This window comes from Heteronotia binoei, chromosome 1 (genome assembly GCF_032191835.1).
Source record: "Heteronotia binoei isolate CCM8104 ecotype False Entrance Well chromosome 1, APGP_CSIRO_Hbin_v1, whole genome shotgun sequence".
Lineage (NCBI taxonomy): Eukaryota > Metazoa > Chordata > Lepidosauria > Squamata > Gekkonidae > Heteronotia > Heteronotia binoei.
This window is the reverse complement of record NC_083223.1, coordinates 268,366,584-268,382,812: the sequence shown is the minus strand read 5'-3', so window position 1 is coordinate 268,382,812 and position 16,229 is coordinate 268,366,584. Positions and strand designations below refer to the sequence as shown.

General features: G+C 51.9%; 2 protein-coding genes across 2 annotated transcripts in view; one reads left to right on the top strand and one right to left on the bottom strand.

Annotated features, from left to right (window-relative positions):
- Positions 1–230: 230 nt before the first annotated feature.
- On the top strand, positions 231–4,976 carry RPS27 (ribosomal protein S27). The gene is made up of 4 exons (XM_060255622.1): positions 231–499; positions 1,811–1,919; positions 3,000–3,110; positions 4,729–4,976. The coding sequence occupies exons 1-4, from the start codon at positions 494–496 to the stop codon at positions 4,755–4,757; spliced, it is 255 nt and encodes an 84-aa protein (XP_060111605.1). The 5' UTR covers positions 231–493; the 3' UTR covers positions 4,758–4,976.
- Positions 4,977–5,501: 525 nt separating this feature from the next.
- NUP210L (nucleoporin 210 like) overlaps positions 5,502–16,229 on the bottom strand; it is a 119,595-nt gene continuing 108,867 nt past the window's right edge. Inside the window, exons 34-40 of the mRNA XM_060253906.1 lie at positions 15,667–15,793; positions 14,350–14,499; positions 12,196–12,446; positions 8,289–8,493; positions 7,621–7,725; positions 6,540–6,611; positions 5,502–5,631 (exon numbers count right to left, since the gene is read on the bottom strand). Of these exons, the coding sequence (XP_060109889.1) occupies positions 5,543–5,631; positions 6,540–6,611; positions 7,621–7,725; positions 8,289–8,493; positions 12,196–12,446; positions 14,350–14,499; positions 15,667–15,793 (999 nt within the window). The 3' untranslated portion in view covers positions 5,502–5,542. The remainder of the gene's footprint in view (positions 5,632–6,539; positions 6,612–7,620; positions 7,726–8,288; positions 8,494–12,195; positions 12,447–14,349; positions 14,500–15,666; positions 15,794–16,229) is intronic.

Sequence of the window (16,229 nt, the reverse complement as noted above, 5' to 3'; positions counted from 1 at the left end):
AAGCAAGGCATTTTAAAAAGGTGTGTGGCCCTTTTAAATGTGATGGTCAGAACTCCCTTTGGAGTTCAATGACGCCCTCAGTGTCTCCTGACTCCACCCCCAAAGGCTCCTGGCTCCACCCCCAAAGTCCCCAGATATTTATTGAATTGGACTTGGCAACCCTAGTCACTCATACCTCCCCCGCCAGCTCTTGTAAAGCCTTAAAATGGAGGCCCGAAAGGGAAAGGGTCGCCCTTCCCAACATGGCTTCCTCGGCCTCAAGGGATGCAGAGTTGCGACCTTCCTAGCATGGCAGCACACCCGGACCGCGCGTGCGCCGTTTGAGTCACGGGGGCTCCCTTCCCAAAATGGCGTCCCGAAGTCTCCCACGAGCGCTAATTGGGCCCGCCTCTTTTGAGTTCGGCTTCCGCCCGTGCGGGAAACCCCGGAGCGGATATAGTGCCCTCTCTTTCCGGTCTGACTCCTTTTCGGCCGTAGCTGCCTCCACGCGAACATGCCTGTGAGTCCGCCTCGGGCCTGGCGCGGCAGCGGGAGGGGAGGTCGCGGGAGGCCCCCGCCTCGGGACTTCGCGGGAGGAGGGAAGGAAGGAAGGGGGGCCGCCCTGGCTCGCCTCGGACGCAGCTGGGCTTCTCCACCCCCCTCGCGCGGGGACGCGAGGCTCAAAATGGCGGACGGGGAGGGGAGGGGAGGCGAGAGGGACTGCCTCTCCCCCTTCCTGGGCTTCCTTTTGGTTAGACGTCTTTTTCTCCCCTGGCGGTTCGGTGTTTTTGCGGCGATTGCAAAGAACGGCCGTTGCCAATTAAACGACCAAAAAAAACACCAACCCCTGGGTTAAGAACATATATATATTTTGCTGGGGGAGGGGGTTGTCTTTTACTGCTGCGCCTCGTGGAGGATGCCCGTGCTGGATGCCGGCCTAATGGTTTGTGGCCGTTCTAGAAAGATCTTTTTAAGCCTTTGCAGACCTTAATCTTGGCACTTGTAGTGGTTTAAGTGCGCACTCTTATCTGGGAGAACCGGGTTCGATTCCGCACTTGCAGCTGCTGGAATGGCCTTGGGTCAGCCATAGCACTCTTATCTGGGAGAACCGGGTTTGATTCCCCACTCCTCCATTTGCAACTACTGGAATGGCCTTGGGTCAGCCATAGCTCTGGCAGAGGTTGTCCTTGAAAGGGCAGCTGCTGTGAGAGCCCTCTCCAGCCCCACCCACCTCACAGGGTGTCTGGTGTGGGGGAAGAAGATAAAGGAGATTGTGAGCCGCTCTGAGGCTCTGTCCTTGAAAGGGCAGCTGCTGTGAGAGCTCTCTCACCCCACCCACCTCACAGGGTGTCTGGTGTGGGGGAAGAAGATAAAGGAGATTGTGAGCCGCTCTGAGGCTCTGTCCTTGAAAGGGCAGCTTCTGTCAGAGCTCTCTCAGCCCCACCTACCTCACAGGGTGTCTGTTGTGGGGGGAGGAAAGGAAAGGAGATTTTGAGCCACTCTGAGACTCGGGAGTGGGCTATGAACCCGATATCATCATCATCTTGTTGCAGTGGCCCTGTAAGGTAGGCAGGGGGCATCTTGTATTGCAAATGGGGCTGGGGAAGGAGAGATGTTGACGTTCCGAATGTCGTCTGCAGCCGAGGGGGAGATTTGGACTCCTTTGAAGCGGAGCTTTGCTCTTTCACCTGCTACGTCCTGCTGGCGGTCTGGAACCATGTTGGCAAGCTGCCGTCTTTGGCTTTCTTGACCTGGGTCCAGCGTGGCTGAATCACCTGCTTCCTTAGAACTCTCTAGCTCTGTGTGTTTACTTTGCCCTTTGTCCTTGCAGCTGGCAAAGGATCTCCTGCATCCCTCCCCCGAGGAGGAGAAGAGGAAGCATAAGAAGAAGCGTTTGGTTCAGAGCCCCAACTCTTACTTCATGGATGTGAAATGTCCAGGTGAAGAGGGAGGAGGAGGCGGCGTTGAAGGCCCTTACCAGCCTCCTTGCTGCTTTGGGGACAGAAATTTGGGTTTGAAGCTCATGCGATGTTGCTGTGCTGGGATTATGAGAAAGGGGTGGGTCACGCAGTCCGGGTTATTCGGAGGCTGCCTTGGAGTTGGAGGGGTCTGGACAGGGATGCAGGTAGGACCAGGGGCTGATTTTAGAACACCTCTTAGCCTGGGGGCAGAGAGAAAGATGTGCCAGTGCACATTGCGCCCTTTATAGGAAATGTGCAGTCTTTTATTTTTATATTATTATTTTTTTGAGAGCCAGTTTGGTGTAGCGGTTAAGTGCATGGATTCTTATGTGGGATAACTGGGTTTGATTCCCCTCTCCTCCACTTGCAGCTGCTGGAATGGCTTTGGGTCAGCCATAGCTCTTGTCCTTGAAAGGGCAGCTTCTGGGAGAGCTCTCTCTGCCCCACCCACCTCAAAGGGTGTTTATTGTGGAGGGGGGAAGGTAAAGGAGATTGTGAGCCGCTCTGAAACTCAGATTCAAAGGAAAGGAAAGGTCCCGTGTGCAAGCACCAGTCGTTTCCGACTCTGGGGTGATTTTCACAACGTTTTCACGGCAGACTTTTTACGGGGTGGTTTGCCATTGCCTTCCCCAGTCATCTACGCTTTCCCCCCAGCAAGCTGGGGACTCATTTGATCAACCTCGGAAGGATGGAAGGCTGAGTCAACCTTGGGCTGGCTACCTGAATCCAGCTTCTGCCGGAATCGAACTCGGGTCGTGAGCAGAGAGTTCAAGGCCACAGTACTGCTGCTTTACCACTCTGTGCCACAGGGCCGCTTTCAGAGTGAAGGGCAGGATATAAATCCATATTATTATTACGGAAGCTCATGCAAGGTATTTGAAGAAATGGGGCTGCAAGAGGAGGGGGGGGGAACTTAGACTGTCCAGGGCTGACTTGCTATCCCAGCAGCTGCCTAGTTCTAGAAGACAGGGATGTTGCGCTTGCCAGTATTTGAACAGTACGCACTCCTCCTCTCATGAAGCAGACCTGAGCTGGATTGTCTCCCCCCTTTCTTCGTAGGTTGCTACAAAATCACCACTGTGTTCAGTCACGCTCAGACGGTGGTTCTCTGTGTCGGCTGCTCAACTGTCCTGTGCCAGCCCACTGGAGGGAAGGCGAGGTTGACAGAAGGTAACGGGCGAGGGGAGAAGAAGGACTTGTGAGCTGCATGCCTGGTCTTGTATAATGATGGGTTGAAGGGGCAATAAAGGGTGTGGCATTAAGTCTAGTGAATGTTTTTATATGTGTATTCTCTCCTCCACTACAGTGGGTTTTTTTTTGTGGTAGTACATTTGTCAGACATATTGATGGTATAAAAAGGAAGGTTTCCTCCTTTTTATTTTTAGTCTGAATGAGAGAACTTGGAAAGAGACTTGTGAGAGAGAAATATTCTCCCCCCCCCCTCCAGTTGTAGGGGCTCAGGTTGCAGGAAAGACAAACCGTTGTGCGCAGAGCTGGACGGGGAGGGATTTATTGGTGCCTCTGGGAGTACACAGCTGCTTGCTGTTGACTGCCAAGCCCTGTTTGCTGAGCAGATGGGAGCAGGAACCCACACAAGTCTCCCCCGGGGAAATGCCGTCGGGGTTGTTGTTTTTCTGTTATCTGCTCTAAAGCAGGGTGTGAGCCCTGTTTTGCTTCTACGAGAGAAGCAGCTGTTTTATGTGGCTGCTCCTTAGAAAACAATAATACTGAGAATTCTTAAATGGTAGTTTAGCCAGTTCGGTGTAGTGGTGAAGTGTGCGGACTCTTATCTGGGAGAACCGGGTTTGATTCCCCACTCCTCCACTTGCACCTGCTGGAATGGCCTCGGGTCGGCCAGAGCTCTGGCAGAGGTTGTCCTTGAAAGGGCAGCTGCTTGTAAGAGCTCTCTCAGCCCCACCCACCTCACAGGGTGTCTGTTGTGGGGGAGGAAAGTAAAGGGGATTGTAGGCCACACTGAGACTCTGTCCTTGAAAGGGCAGCTGCTGAGAGAGCCCTCTCAGTCCCACTTACCTCACAGGGTGTCTGTTGTGGGGGGAGAAGATATAGGAGATTGTAAGCCGCTCTGAGTCTCTGCTTCAGAGAGAAGGGCGGGGTATAAATCTGCAATTCTTCTAGGTCGCTTTCTCTGTGTGAGGCTAGTGGCTGCTGGGGGTGGATCCGTTGCTCAGTGGCAGAGCACGTGCTTTGCATGCAGGGGGGTCCCCAGTTTGATCTCCATCATCTTCAGTCAGTGAAGACCAGAATGTAGGTATTGCAAAAGATTCCTGTTTGAGACTCCGGACAGCTGCTGCCAGTCTGAGTGGGGGCTGTGGCTCAGTGGAAGAGCCTCTGCTTGGCATACAAAAGGTCTCAGGTTCAGTCTCCAGCATCTGCGGTTAAAGAGAGCCAGGCAGTAGGTGATGTGAAAGACCTGACCTGAGACCCAGTGGCCATGGAAGTAGGGGCTGGAGCTTAGCATGCGGAAGGTCCCAGCTTCCATTTCCCAGCATTTCTAATTGAAAAGGGCCAAGCGGTAGGTGGTGACTGTAACGTTGGAGATCTTGTACCAATCATGAGTAGACAACACTAGTGTTGACATGCAGTATAAGGCATCTGTGTGTGTGATGGATAACTGTTGTGCTCTCACTTTTTGGCTTAAATGGTGATGAGGTATCGCTGCTTTTGGCAGGCTGCGTGTGTTCCACAAGCGGCTTCCGAATGCACATGCAGTTCTTGTCTTTTGTCTGGGCTGCCTTTGTCTCACGGCCTGTCCTTTTTCCCTTTCTAGGATGCTCCTTCAGGCGAAAGCAGCATTAGATTTCAGCAGCTGGTTGTCCCGGATGGGTGGGGCTACGCGCACAGTTGCCGGCTCGAGGGCCGAAGGCTCAAGAATGCCATTCAGGGGATGCGAGAAACGCAGGCTGCAGCTGGGTAGCCCCTGAGGCTTCAGCCGCTCGCGATGGCATACGAGGAGGAAACGCGCACTGTCCTTGTAGCCTCACCCATTTGACTCAATAAATTTTGGATAAAAACTCAGTCTGCTGTGTGTGTGTTACCTGGGAGTCGCCTGCGAGTTCAAGGATGGGTTCTTGACAGTGAGCAGAACTGCTGGGAGCTGCTCTGGAGTGAGATGGGAGGGACGTTGGCTCAGCGGTAGAGCTTCTACCTGGTAAGAAGGTCCCAGGTTCAATCCCCGGCATCTCCAACTAAAAAGGGTCCAGGCAAATAGGTGTGAAAAACCTCAGCTGGAGACCCTGGAGAGCCGCTGCTAGTCTGAGCAGACAATACTGACTTGGATGGACCTAGGGTCTGATTCTGTAGAAGGCAGCTTCATATGTTGGGGCTAAAACATCTACAGGTGATGGGCTTTTGAGAGCCGTGGCTCCTTGAAACAATGGACAGGGGGCTATCAACAAAACACCCTCTGCAATTTAAGGGTAAAGAGATTTCCCACCCTCTGTAGGAGTAAAATGCGGCAGGCTTATTGCGCAGAGGCTGCTGCGTTCCCTCAACACCGAGGAAGTGGCTGCCGTTGATTAAGAAGGAGGCCAGACCAGCCGCTAGCTTCATCGCTTTACTCTTCACATGGTGCCCGAGGTGCTTCATCTCCTGATGTTCCACAGCCAGGCCTGGGTCCTGTTCCTTGCGCTGGTGTGCTGAGGCTGCCCGTGATATTGAGGATAGCCGTATGCTGGAAGGAGGAGAGGGAGAGAGAACAGTTTGGAAGACCTTCTTGAATACAGGGAAGGAGGTGGAGCTAGAGCAGGTTAAATTGAGTTGGAGTCTGTTTAAGCACCAAATTTGCTTTCCTAAATGTGATGAGAGGTTACTTCAGCGGCAGGGGAAAAGGTGCCTATTTTAGGTGTGTGTCAGCAGGGGGCCCGTGGCGCAAGTGGTAAAGCTGCAGTACTGCAGTCAGAGCCCTCTGCTCATGACCTGAGTTCAATCCCAGCGGAAGCTGGTTCAGGTAGCTGGCTGCAGGTTGACTCAGCCTTCCATTCTTCTGAGGCCGGTCAAATGAGTACCCAGCTTGCTGGGGGGAAAGCGTAGCTGACTGGGGAAGGCAATGGCAAACCACCCCGTAAAAATTCTGCCGTGAAAACGTTGTGAAAGCAACGTCACCCCAGAGTCTGAAACGACTGGTGCTTGCACAGGGGACCTTTCCTTTCCTAGCCTGGTGGGGGGGGGACCCAAAGAGAGCACAGGCTGGGTGCCAAGCATTTGGGGTAGCTAACTTGTGCTTGAGGCGGGTTTCGAGAGCAAAATTCAGATGTGGGTGAGCAAAAGCCAGATGCAGAAGGGAGGCCTGAGGCTTTCCTCTGCTGCGCATGAACTTCAGACGTTATTCAAGAAGCAAGGTTTCACCTCGCAGTTCCAACTGTGCTGGGTTTTGGGTGACAAAACTGAATGCTGAGGATTGGGGATAAAAATTGGGGGTTTTCTTAAACTTTTTGGCTTTCCTTGGGATTATTTAGACGAACCTCAGGAAAGTCCGCCACCGGGTTAGATGCCACTGATCTGTCCTGCTCGGGTTGGGATGTTCCCGGAGCTGACGTGAGACGGCACCTCTGGCTGCAGGAAGCCTTTAGCTGCACTCACCTGTCTGTAGCGTCGAGGTGGGAACATACACCAGGGGCACAGTTTGGATTCTTGTCAGAAAAGCGTTATAAGCTGCAAGGGAGGAAATCATCGCATCAGGATGAGGCCCCACTCTAACCTTTACGATTTATGGCAGCAGGAACCTTATTTTTGCCATCAAGTTTCAGCTGACTTATAGTGACCCCCTCAGGCTTTTCAAGGCCTCATGAACTTGATCGTCTCCCATCTGGATACTGACCAGGGCTGACCTTGCTTGGCTTCTCAGATCTGATGAGATCGGGCTAGCCGGGTCAGGACAATGGGCCTCACGGGGAGCTTTATTAGAAATGAAGTTGCAGCAGAGCTAGGATACGCTCAGTGACAGCAAAAATGTGCTAAATGGGTACATCCTGGTACCCTGATTATGTCCAGCTCTGATATGGAGCTGAATGTTCTGCCAGTTAATACTTGCTTCATGGTGCATTAATATTCACAAGAACATATGAAGAGCCAACCGGATCAAACCAGCATACTGTCTCGCATAGTGGCCAACCCATTTCTCTGGAGGGTCAAGAACAGGACAAAGGTTTAGTGCTTTTAAATGTGAAGGTTCCCCTCAGTCACCATGGCTGATGGATGGATCCTCCATGAAGGTTCCCCTCAGTCACCATGGCTGATAGATGGATCCTCCATGAAGGTTCCCCTCAGTCACCATGGCTGATAGATGGATCCTCCATGAAGGTTCCCCTCAGTCACCATGGCTGATAGATGGATCCTCCATGAATCTATATCTAAAGTAGGATTTCCTTTTGTCTGTCCTGAACCTACTGCTCATCAGCTTCATTGGATGCCCTGGAGTTTTGTATTTAGGAAGGGGAGAAAAAGCTTTCTGCTACCTCAGGAGTCCTTAAGTATCCTGTAAGACCAGTAAACACCCCCCACCCCCAGTATTGCAGCTAATATGTGATTCCCCACCCCTCAAATCTAAACAATAGACACATCGTTGTTGGTTCCAAGTCTGGTAATCGTTTGAAGCAAAGCCTCCCCCGCCCCCAGGTTCTTACCCATCTCCCTGAATAAAGTTCACACATCTACTACTTACTGAGAAAGATGACAGAGGTAGATGCTAGGATAGCGAAGATGGTGAAGAGGAGGACCTGGTAGGAGCCGACCAGATGACTGACAATTCCAGCTTCAGCACACTGACCTAGATGGGCCAGAGAGAGGGGTTTTGTGTTTTTTTAAACACCCTTGGGTGATAACCAACAAGAGCGGAAGATAGTCTGTAGCAGCAGAAAAGAGACAGAGTCCAGTAGCATCTTAAAGATTAATGACGTTTGTGGTGGGGGACAACGTTCCCTCCAAGCTGCAGAGTCTTGTGAGTGAAAATTCAACTTTGTGAGCTTCTGGTATTAAAGTTGTGAGCTATGGCATCAATGAGTTTGCTCTGGGGCCATTTTTCCCGAGCTAAGGCAAAAAAATCTGTGAGCTGGAGGTTAAAAATCTGTGAGCTAGCTCACGCTAACTCTCAGGGAACGCTGGTGGGGGATAAGCTTTTGTGAACCACTAACAAGAAGTGAGCTGTGACTCACAAAAGCTCAAAAACAAGACTATTGTGTCCTATTGACAAACCTGAACACTATTCTGGTTGATGCTGCATTTTCTCCTCTCACACTCTCTCTGCCTGGCAAAAAGCATAAAGCAGGGCTTTGTTCTTGATGGGGAATTTTATAGCACAGCGTCACAGCCCGAGAGTCGGGCCCTGCTTACCCAGTAAATACTTCCCCGGTGGCACCCGCACCAGCACAGCAGCCCTCTGGCTTGTCAGGCTGCAGGAGAGGTTGATGAAGATGGGTGCTGCCATCTGCTGGAGAGACGTCAGGTTGACCACGCTGACGGAGAACAGAACATGCCCGGGCTTGTCTGGCAGGTGGAAGGGCTTGTCCACTTCGATGACTGGGGAACTGGGCTGGACCTTGGCAAGCGGAGAGCAAAAGCTGATTCAGCCAACGGGAGCGGAGCACGGAAGCACCAAAGCTCCGCTAAGTTGTATACTGCAGCAGAAACCAAGGAGGGGCTTGGAGCTGGCGTGGAGGAGGAGACTCCGCCTTGATAGCTGCACGCAACGGTCTCAAGCAAATTATCTCCTTGGAATACATTCTGAGGTTTGCATAGGAATGTTAGACTTGGAGCAGGGGGGGCCAAACTGCGGCTCGGGAGCCCCATGTGGCTCTTTCACACACATCGTGTGGCTCTCAAAGCCCCCAGCGCCCTATCTTGGCTTGGAGAAGGCATTTGTCTCTTTAAATCCCTTCTACAACCTAGCCAGCTGGCAGCTTGGAGAATGCATTTAGAGTTGAAGTTGCTTTCTTCCCACCTCCCTCTCCCTCCTCTCACCCCCGTCTATTGGCCTTCTTCCCTTGCCTCACAGCTCTCAAACATCTGTTCATGTCTTGCGGCTCTCAGACATCTGACATTTATTCTATGAGGCTCTTATGTTAAGCAAGTTTGGCCACCCCTGACTTGGGAGGGTCTTTCAGGTACAGGCTAAGCATTCTATCCCCACATAGGGTCACCAAGCCTAAGAAACATCTGGGGACTTTGGGGGTGGAGCCGGGAGCAAGGGTGTGACAAGCATAACTGAACTCTGAAGGGAGTTCTGGCCATCACAGTTAAAGGGCAGCACACCTTTTAAATGTCTCCCCTCCATTGGAAATGATGAAGGATAGGGGCACTGTTTCGGGGGCTCATAAAAGGTCCAATCCTTTTGTAAATTGGAGGGTATTTGGGGAAGAGGCATAGGATGCTGTGCTGAAAATGTGGTGCCTCTACCTCAACAAACAGCCCCCCTACCAGCCCCAGTTACCCACAGATCAATTCTCCATTATACCCTATGGGAATTGGTCTCCATAGGGAATCATGGAGTGCCCAGCAGAGATTTCTCTCTCTCCCTCCCTGCTTTCTGATGACCCTAAAGCAGGGGGGGGGGGGGCGGAAGGGCCTCCAAACCAGGGGATCCCCTGCCCCCACCTGGGGATTGGCAACCCCACCTCTGCAGCCTCCAAAATCTGTTGCCAGGAGAATCATAATAGTTGCATTTTAGTTGTTAGATCAAGCAGAGGTTTGTCAAGATGCAGAGATATGCCATGCAAAATGCAACCAGCTTCATTAGAGCAAGAGAGAAATGCCATGGGGCAGAAAATCAGAATCTACAGTGAGATAAGAATCTTAGGTCACTATTAGATCCTGGGACGGGGGGTGGGGGCAGGGACCATAGTTCTGAATTTGTGAATGGACTCAAATTCTGCAATCTCACATTGTAATCTCCCCTTGAAGCTTCTTTTTTTCTTTTGAGGACTGCTGCTCTTAGGTCAGCAATGAAGACTGACGACTGCAGATTTATACCCCACCCTTCTCTCCGAATCAGAGACTCAGAGCGGCTTACAATCTCCTATATCTTCTCCCCCCCCCCCGCAACAGACACCCTGTGAGGTGGGTGGGGCTGAGAGGGCTCTCACGGCAGCTGCCCTTTCAAGGACAACCTCTGCGGGAGCTATGGCTGACCTAAGGCCATCCCAGCAGGTGCAAGTTGTTCTCACCTACTCTGAACGCACTGGCTACTCTTGTTCAGATCTCGTTTAACTGTCTTCCTCTTTATAACATCTCTCCCCTCCTTCCTCCTGTGGTTATTTGCAGCCTTTAATGCAAATACATCTGCTGAAGCGAGCCTCTGATGCATGAAAACACAGCTAGGAAGGAATTTTCTTAGCTCCTTATGGTGCCCCTGGGTGCCTATTTGGGGGAAACCTTAACTCAAAACTGGTTCAATGTAATGTCCGGCTCCCAGCACCTGGATGTCCTTTTCCCCCGCCTTCCTGAATCCTAGACTAGGATTCCTATGAACTGGGCTTTTTTTTGTAGCAGGAACTCCTTTGCCTATTAGGCCATGCCCCCCCGATGTAGCCAATCCTCCGAGACCTCACAGGGTTCTTAGTACAGGGCCTACTGTAAGCTGGAGGACTGGCTACATCAGGGGTGTGTGGCCTAAGATGCAAAGGAGTTCCTGCTACAACAAAAAGCCCTGCCTATGTGTGTGTTTATTCAAAATGGAGATCTGAACCAAATAGTGGATGTGGAGCAAATGGACCAACCGGTGGTCTGTCAGCCAGGAACTGGGCCACACCTGTCAGTCCTGAGGATTGCCCTGGAGACCTGAGCCCCTCCTTCCTGCGGCTACAGCATCCCCGGCAGAAGCACATCCAACCTGTGCTGAGGCCGCTGCACTGGCTGCTGTTGCCTACTGAAACCATTTCAAGGTCCTGGCATTAAACTTCAAAGCCTTATATGGCCTAGGGGACCTAGCTATCTGCGGGACCGCCTTGCCCCACATGTTCCCCACAGAGCGCTTTGATGGAGTTCTCAAAATCTTTCGGTCGTCCCTGGCCTAAAAGACGCTGCTAGGCTAAATTCCACCAGAGCGAGAGCCTTCTCGGTGGCAGCCCCGATAATCTGGAACTCCCTCCCAGAAGCCATCGGGGCCTTGCGGGACTTCCTGCAGTTCTGCAGGGCCTGCAAGGCTGAACTGTTTCGGATGGCGTGTGACATCTGAACGGGAGAGGGCTGCCGCCTCACCTGGATCTATCTCGCATTAGTACCGACTGGAGAAAGGAAAATACGACATGATCCTGCCCAAATAGCTGAAGGAGCAGCATTTTATCTGATTGTTTTACTCTTTTACTGTTTTAACGCAGTTTTAACACTGTTTATCTTATGTTGTGAGCTGCCTTGAGTCTTTGTAGAATGGGCGGGATATAAATCTAATGTCATAAATAAGTAATAAACAAATACATTGGGGACAAGGGGGTGACCTGGCTGGGGCTGCTCAGATAACAACCGACTCAGGGAGGGGTGAACTTGTCCTTTGCGGTCTGGACTGTCAATCTCGGGACCAGGGCCTTCTCTCCATTTTTCCTGCTCCCTCCCGGTCACGTTGATCTCAGTTATACTTTTTATTTTAAACACGGGCTGAATCTGAAAAAAGGGAGGGCCCCGAATCTCTAGTGCAGGGGTGTCAAACTCATTTGTTATGGGGGTCGGATCTGACATAAATGAAACCTTGTTGGTCCGGGCCCTGCGTGTACCTATTTAAGATTAGGTAGCAGATATATAAACTTTAGAAAGGACGCAGACAAACACAATTAAGATGTTTAAAAACAAAAATTAAAACATGCTTAAACATTAGCAGTTGTTGAACTTAATTTTCCTTGTATCTCTCCCATGGGATCAAGGGAACTGGGCAAAGGAAGCTCTGGCTCTTTCCTTCCGTCCCCTGGGGACCAGGAGGGGGAGGAGCCTCAGCAAACAGAAGGAAGAGAGGCTTGGCACAGTAGCTCTGCTGTGCGATTGAGAGAGCCTGGCAAAGCAAGCTCTCCCTCCCCCCCTTCCTCCCCAAGAGAGGAGCCTCAGCCGATGGAGAAAATAGAGGCTTTGCTCTGTAGCTCCCGTGTCATTGAGCAAGCCTACCAAAGCAAGCTGTGATGCAGAAGGAATCAAGAGAGAGAGAAAAGGAAGCAGATGACAGCCAGTTGCTCGGGGGCCTGATTCAGCCCCCAGGCTGCAGGTCTGACTCCCCAGTTGTAGCAGGTGCATGCGTTCGTCCCGCAGGCTTCCAACGTACCTCTATCTTTTCCGTCACCCTCCTAGCGCCCAGCACTAGGATCTCGCTGCTCAGCTGCCAGCTGCTGAAGACGACTTCTGACTGATTGACGTAAAAGGCGGGGAAGAAGGGGACGAGGACTCCTAGCGCCACCTCTTGGCTCTGCTCGCTGCGGAGGGAGGCGGTCACATACACCGAGGCTTCGGCTGTGCTCAGCACCAGCAGGTCCTCCTCTGGCTGGGGTTTAGCCGTTACGGTGCAGCCGTAGAGACCTTGGCGGGGGACAGGAGGGATCCCGGAGTGATTGTGAATGGGGTGGGGGAATCGCCAGAGATGCCTATCGGTTAGCGGCAGTGAACGATCAAAATGGCCTGCGATGATTAACTGCGGTCGGACTCCAAAAGGCGCCTTTGCTACTTTTGGTTTCTGATTGCAGGTTTTTCTTTTCTCGCCATCGAGGCACAGCCAACTTAAGGCGACCCCACAGGGGTTTCAAGGCAAGAGACATTCGGCGGTGGTTTGCCACTGCCTGCTCCGTGTCACAACCCTGGTGTTGCTTGGAGGTCGCCCATCCAAGGACTTGGCCGCTTAGCTTAAGAACATAAGGGAAGCCATGTTGGATCAGGCCAATGGCCCATCCAGTCCATGGGCTTGCCATGCAGTAGGGTGGTTTTGATTTTGTGTAGTCAGCTTTGTAAAGCTGGAAAACAGAAAGGGGAAAAGATCTGTGCCCTCTGTTGCAATCGGTGTCGTTCTCACAGTCCAGGGGAGGAACAGGTAGAGAAGAAGAAGAAGATGATATTGGATTTATATCCTGCCCTCCACTCCGAAGAGTCTCAGAACGGCTCACAATCTCCTTTACCTTCCTCCCCCACAACAGACACCCTGTGAGGTAGATGAAGATATTGGATTTATATCCCGCCCTCCACTCCGAAGAGTCTCAGAGCGGCTCACAATCTCCTTTACCTTCCTCCCCCACAACAGACACCCTGTGAGGTAGATGAAGATATTGGATTTATATCCCGCCCTCCACTCCGAAGAGTCTCAGAGCGGCTCACAATCTCCTTTGCCTTCCTCCCCCGCAACAGACACCCTGTGAGGTAGATGAAGATATTGGATTTATATCCCGCCCTCCACTCCGAAGAGTCTCAGAGCGGCTCACAATCTCCTTTACCTTCCTCCCCCACAACAGACACCCTGTGAGGTAGATTAAGATATTGGATTTGTATCTCGCCCTCCACTCTGAAGAGTCTCAGAGCAGCTCACAATCTCCTTTCCCTTCCTCCCCCACAACAGACACCCTGTGAGGTAGATGAAGATATTGGATTTATATCCCAGCCTCCATTCCGAAGAGTCTCAGAGTGGCTCACAATCTCCTTTATCTTCCTTCCCCCACAACAGACACCCTGTGAGGTGGGTGGGGCTGAGAGGGATCTCACAGCAGCTGCCCTTTCAAGGACAACCTCTGCCATAGCTATGGCTGACCCAAGGCCATGCCAGCAGGTGCAAGTGAAGGAGTGGGGAATCAAACCCAGTTCTCCCAGAAGAAGAAGATGATATTGGGTTTATATCCCGCCCTCCACTCCAAAGAGTCTCAGGGTGGCTCACAATTTCCTTTACCTTCCTCCCCCACAACAGACACCCTGTGATGTGGGTGGGGCTGAGAGGGCTCTCACAGCAGCTGCCCTTTCAAGGACAACCTCTGCCAGAGCTATGGCTGACCCAAGGCCATTCCAGCAGGTGCAAGTGGAGGAGTGGGGAATCAAACCCAGTTCCCAGATAAGAGTCCGCACACTTCACCACTACACCATACTGGAGGAGGAGACTATTATTTATACCCCGCCCTTTACTCGGCATCTCAGAGCACCTACGATCGCCTTTCCCTTCCTCTTCCTCACAACAGACACTCTGCAAGGTAGGTGGGGCTGAGAGAGCTCTGTGAGAACTTGTGATTGACTCAAGGTCACATCAGCAGCTGCAAGTGCAGAAGTGGGGAATCAAACCCGGTTCTCCCAGATTAGAGTCCACGCTCTTAACCGCTACTCCAAACTGGAGTGGATTCTGCTAACACCAATGCCTACCCTGATACAAAAAGCCCTTCTGTCAGCAGAGACCATCACCACTGCTGGCTGAGTGGACCTGCGGTATCTAGCGCAAGATATATTGTGTGCCCACCTTTGTCGGTGTAGAACTCTGGCTGAACGTGGAAAACCTTGCTTGCCGCAACGTCTGGGATGTTCTTGAGAAAGTCCACTTGGCAAATCAGATGAGATTCTGGGGAAAGCCTGTCCCTGATCGCTTGAAGCTGAAGAGAAGTGCAAGGACCTGAGAGGAGAGGAAGAGGCAGAAACCCCGGGCACTCGGACTGAAGGACTGGCAAAATGGAATCCCTTCAGCACTCTCTCTCTCTTTCTCATCAGGCAATGATAACCTGGACCCAAACACGATTCAGCACTGAACTGCTGCGCCTCTGAAAACGAGGCATCCCGTGTGCCGAAGCGCAGTTAGCATCCCTCCCTGCCCCCTCCCCTGAGCCTGCGCAAGAAAGGTGGAGTACGAAGGAAGGAAGCAAACATTTCCATTTTTAAGAGGACAGAAACAGATAACTTTTTAAAAGTTTAAAATTCATCCCTTGGGGCTGCTGCAGGGCTTATCCTCATCCTGTCTTTGCCTCTCTGATAACCCGCAGAAAGCTTTACAGGCCTTACTTCTTCCTGTATATTTATCTGCCACTTTTCTCCTGGGACCACGGCTGGCTCTAGACCAGGGGCGGCCAAACTGTGTCTCTTTCATGCATTTTTTGTGGCTAAGCCCAACCCCCATCCCATTGGCCGGCTTGGAGAAGGTATTTAAGTGAAAGTTGCTTCCTTGCCCCCTCTCCCATCTATTTGCCTGCCTGCCTCCCTTCCCTCCCTCCTTCCCTCGTGGCTCTCAAACGTCTGCCGTTCACGTCTTGCGGCTCTCAAACATCTGAACTGTATTACGTGTGGCTCTTATATTATGCCAGTTCTAGACTGTCTGGCACCCCAGGCAAGACTAACTTCGGGCACCCCTCCTCACACTGATAACATCACTGTCACACAGGTGGGTGCCCAATTCAATGCCCCGAGAAGGCTGGCGCCCTAGGCGATTGCCTGCTTTGCTTAGGGGTGGGGCCAGCCCTGCCTGGAATGCAAGCTCAGAACGGCTTACGGACATCAAATTCAAGATTAAAATTCAAATGCACCAAAACGTCCTCACACCCATTACAACAAAAACGGAACGAAAATTCAAAACGGGGAAAAAATACAATCCCCTGGCAGGCCAAAGTGGTCAGCAGCCTCTCCCTCCCCATTCCCAGGCCTTTCTGTCATCTTTAGGCAGGGGGGGAGTCACGGCTCTCCAGGTGGAAGAAGGGGCTGGCAATCGTCAGGCCAAGATGGATGGATGTTTCCCCCTTCTCTGGCATCAACGTTTGCAGCAAGGAGAAGACGGGGTGGGGGAAGTCCCTACCTCGAAGGGTTGTCCCTGTGCTGCTTGTGGCGATGAAAACCCGGAATTCGGAGGCGTTTGGAGTGTTGGTTAAGTAGCCTTTGGGACCGAGGTGGAGGCTCAGTTCTGAGGAGCTGCTGACGAAAACCTAAAGGAAGAAAGACCGTTCAAGAAATGGCTCCTTCTATGCTAATACGATCCGGGCTACCCAACTATATATGGGCTGAAGCTGTGACTACTGCTGTATAGCTGCATCACAGAGTGCCTTCCAGAGTCACAGGTTGATCACCATTTGAGATTTGGTATGGGAAACGGCCAGGTTTAAAGCATTTAAGACCATTCGGTTCTAAAGCATATGCATATGTGCCAAAGGAGAAAAGGGGAAAACTTGACCCCAGAGCAGAACTTGGTATACTGGTGGGCTATGCTACTGGTGGAAGAGATACAGGATCCTAGACCCTAATGCACATACAGTCAAAGAGGCTGTTTCGCATGCACAGCTCCTGAACCTATCTGACGCCCCCCACTCCTCCCCACCTACCTTGTCCATTGAATAGGAGGTGCAGTCGCATAACGATCCCTGG

Coding starts and splice junctions, on each gene's coding strand:
- RPS27 (XM_060255622.1), top strand. Junction 1,920..2,999: donor CATGGATGTGAAATGTCCAG/GTGAAGAGGGAG, acceptor CTTTCTTCGTAG/GTTGCTACAAAATCACCACT. Junction 3,111..4,728: donor GAAGGCGAGGTTGACAGAAG/GTAACGGGCGAG, acceptor TTCCCTTTCTAG/GATGCTCCTTCAGGCGAAAG.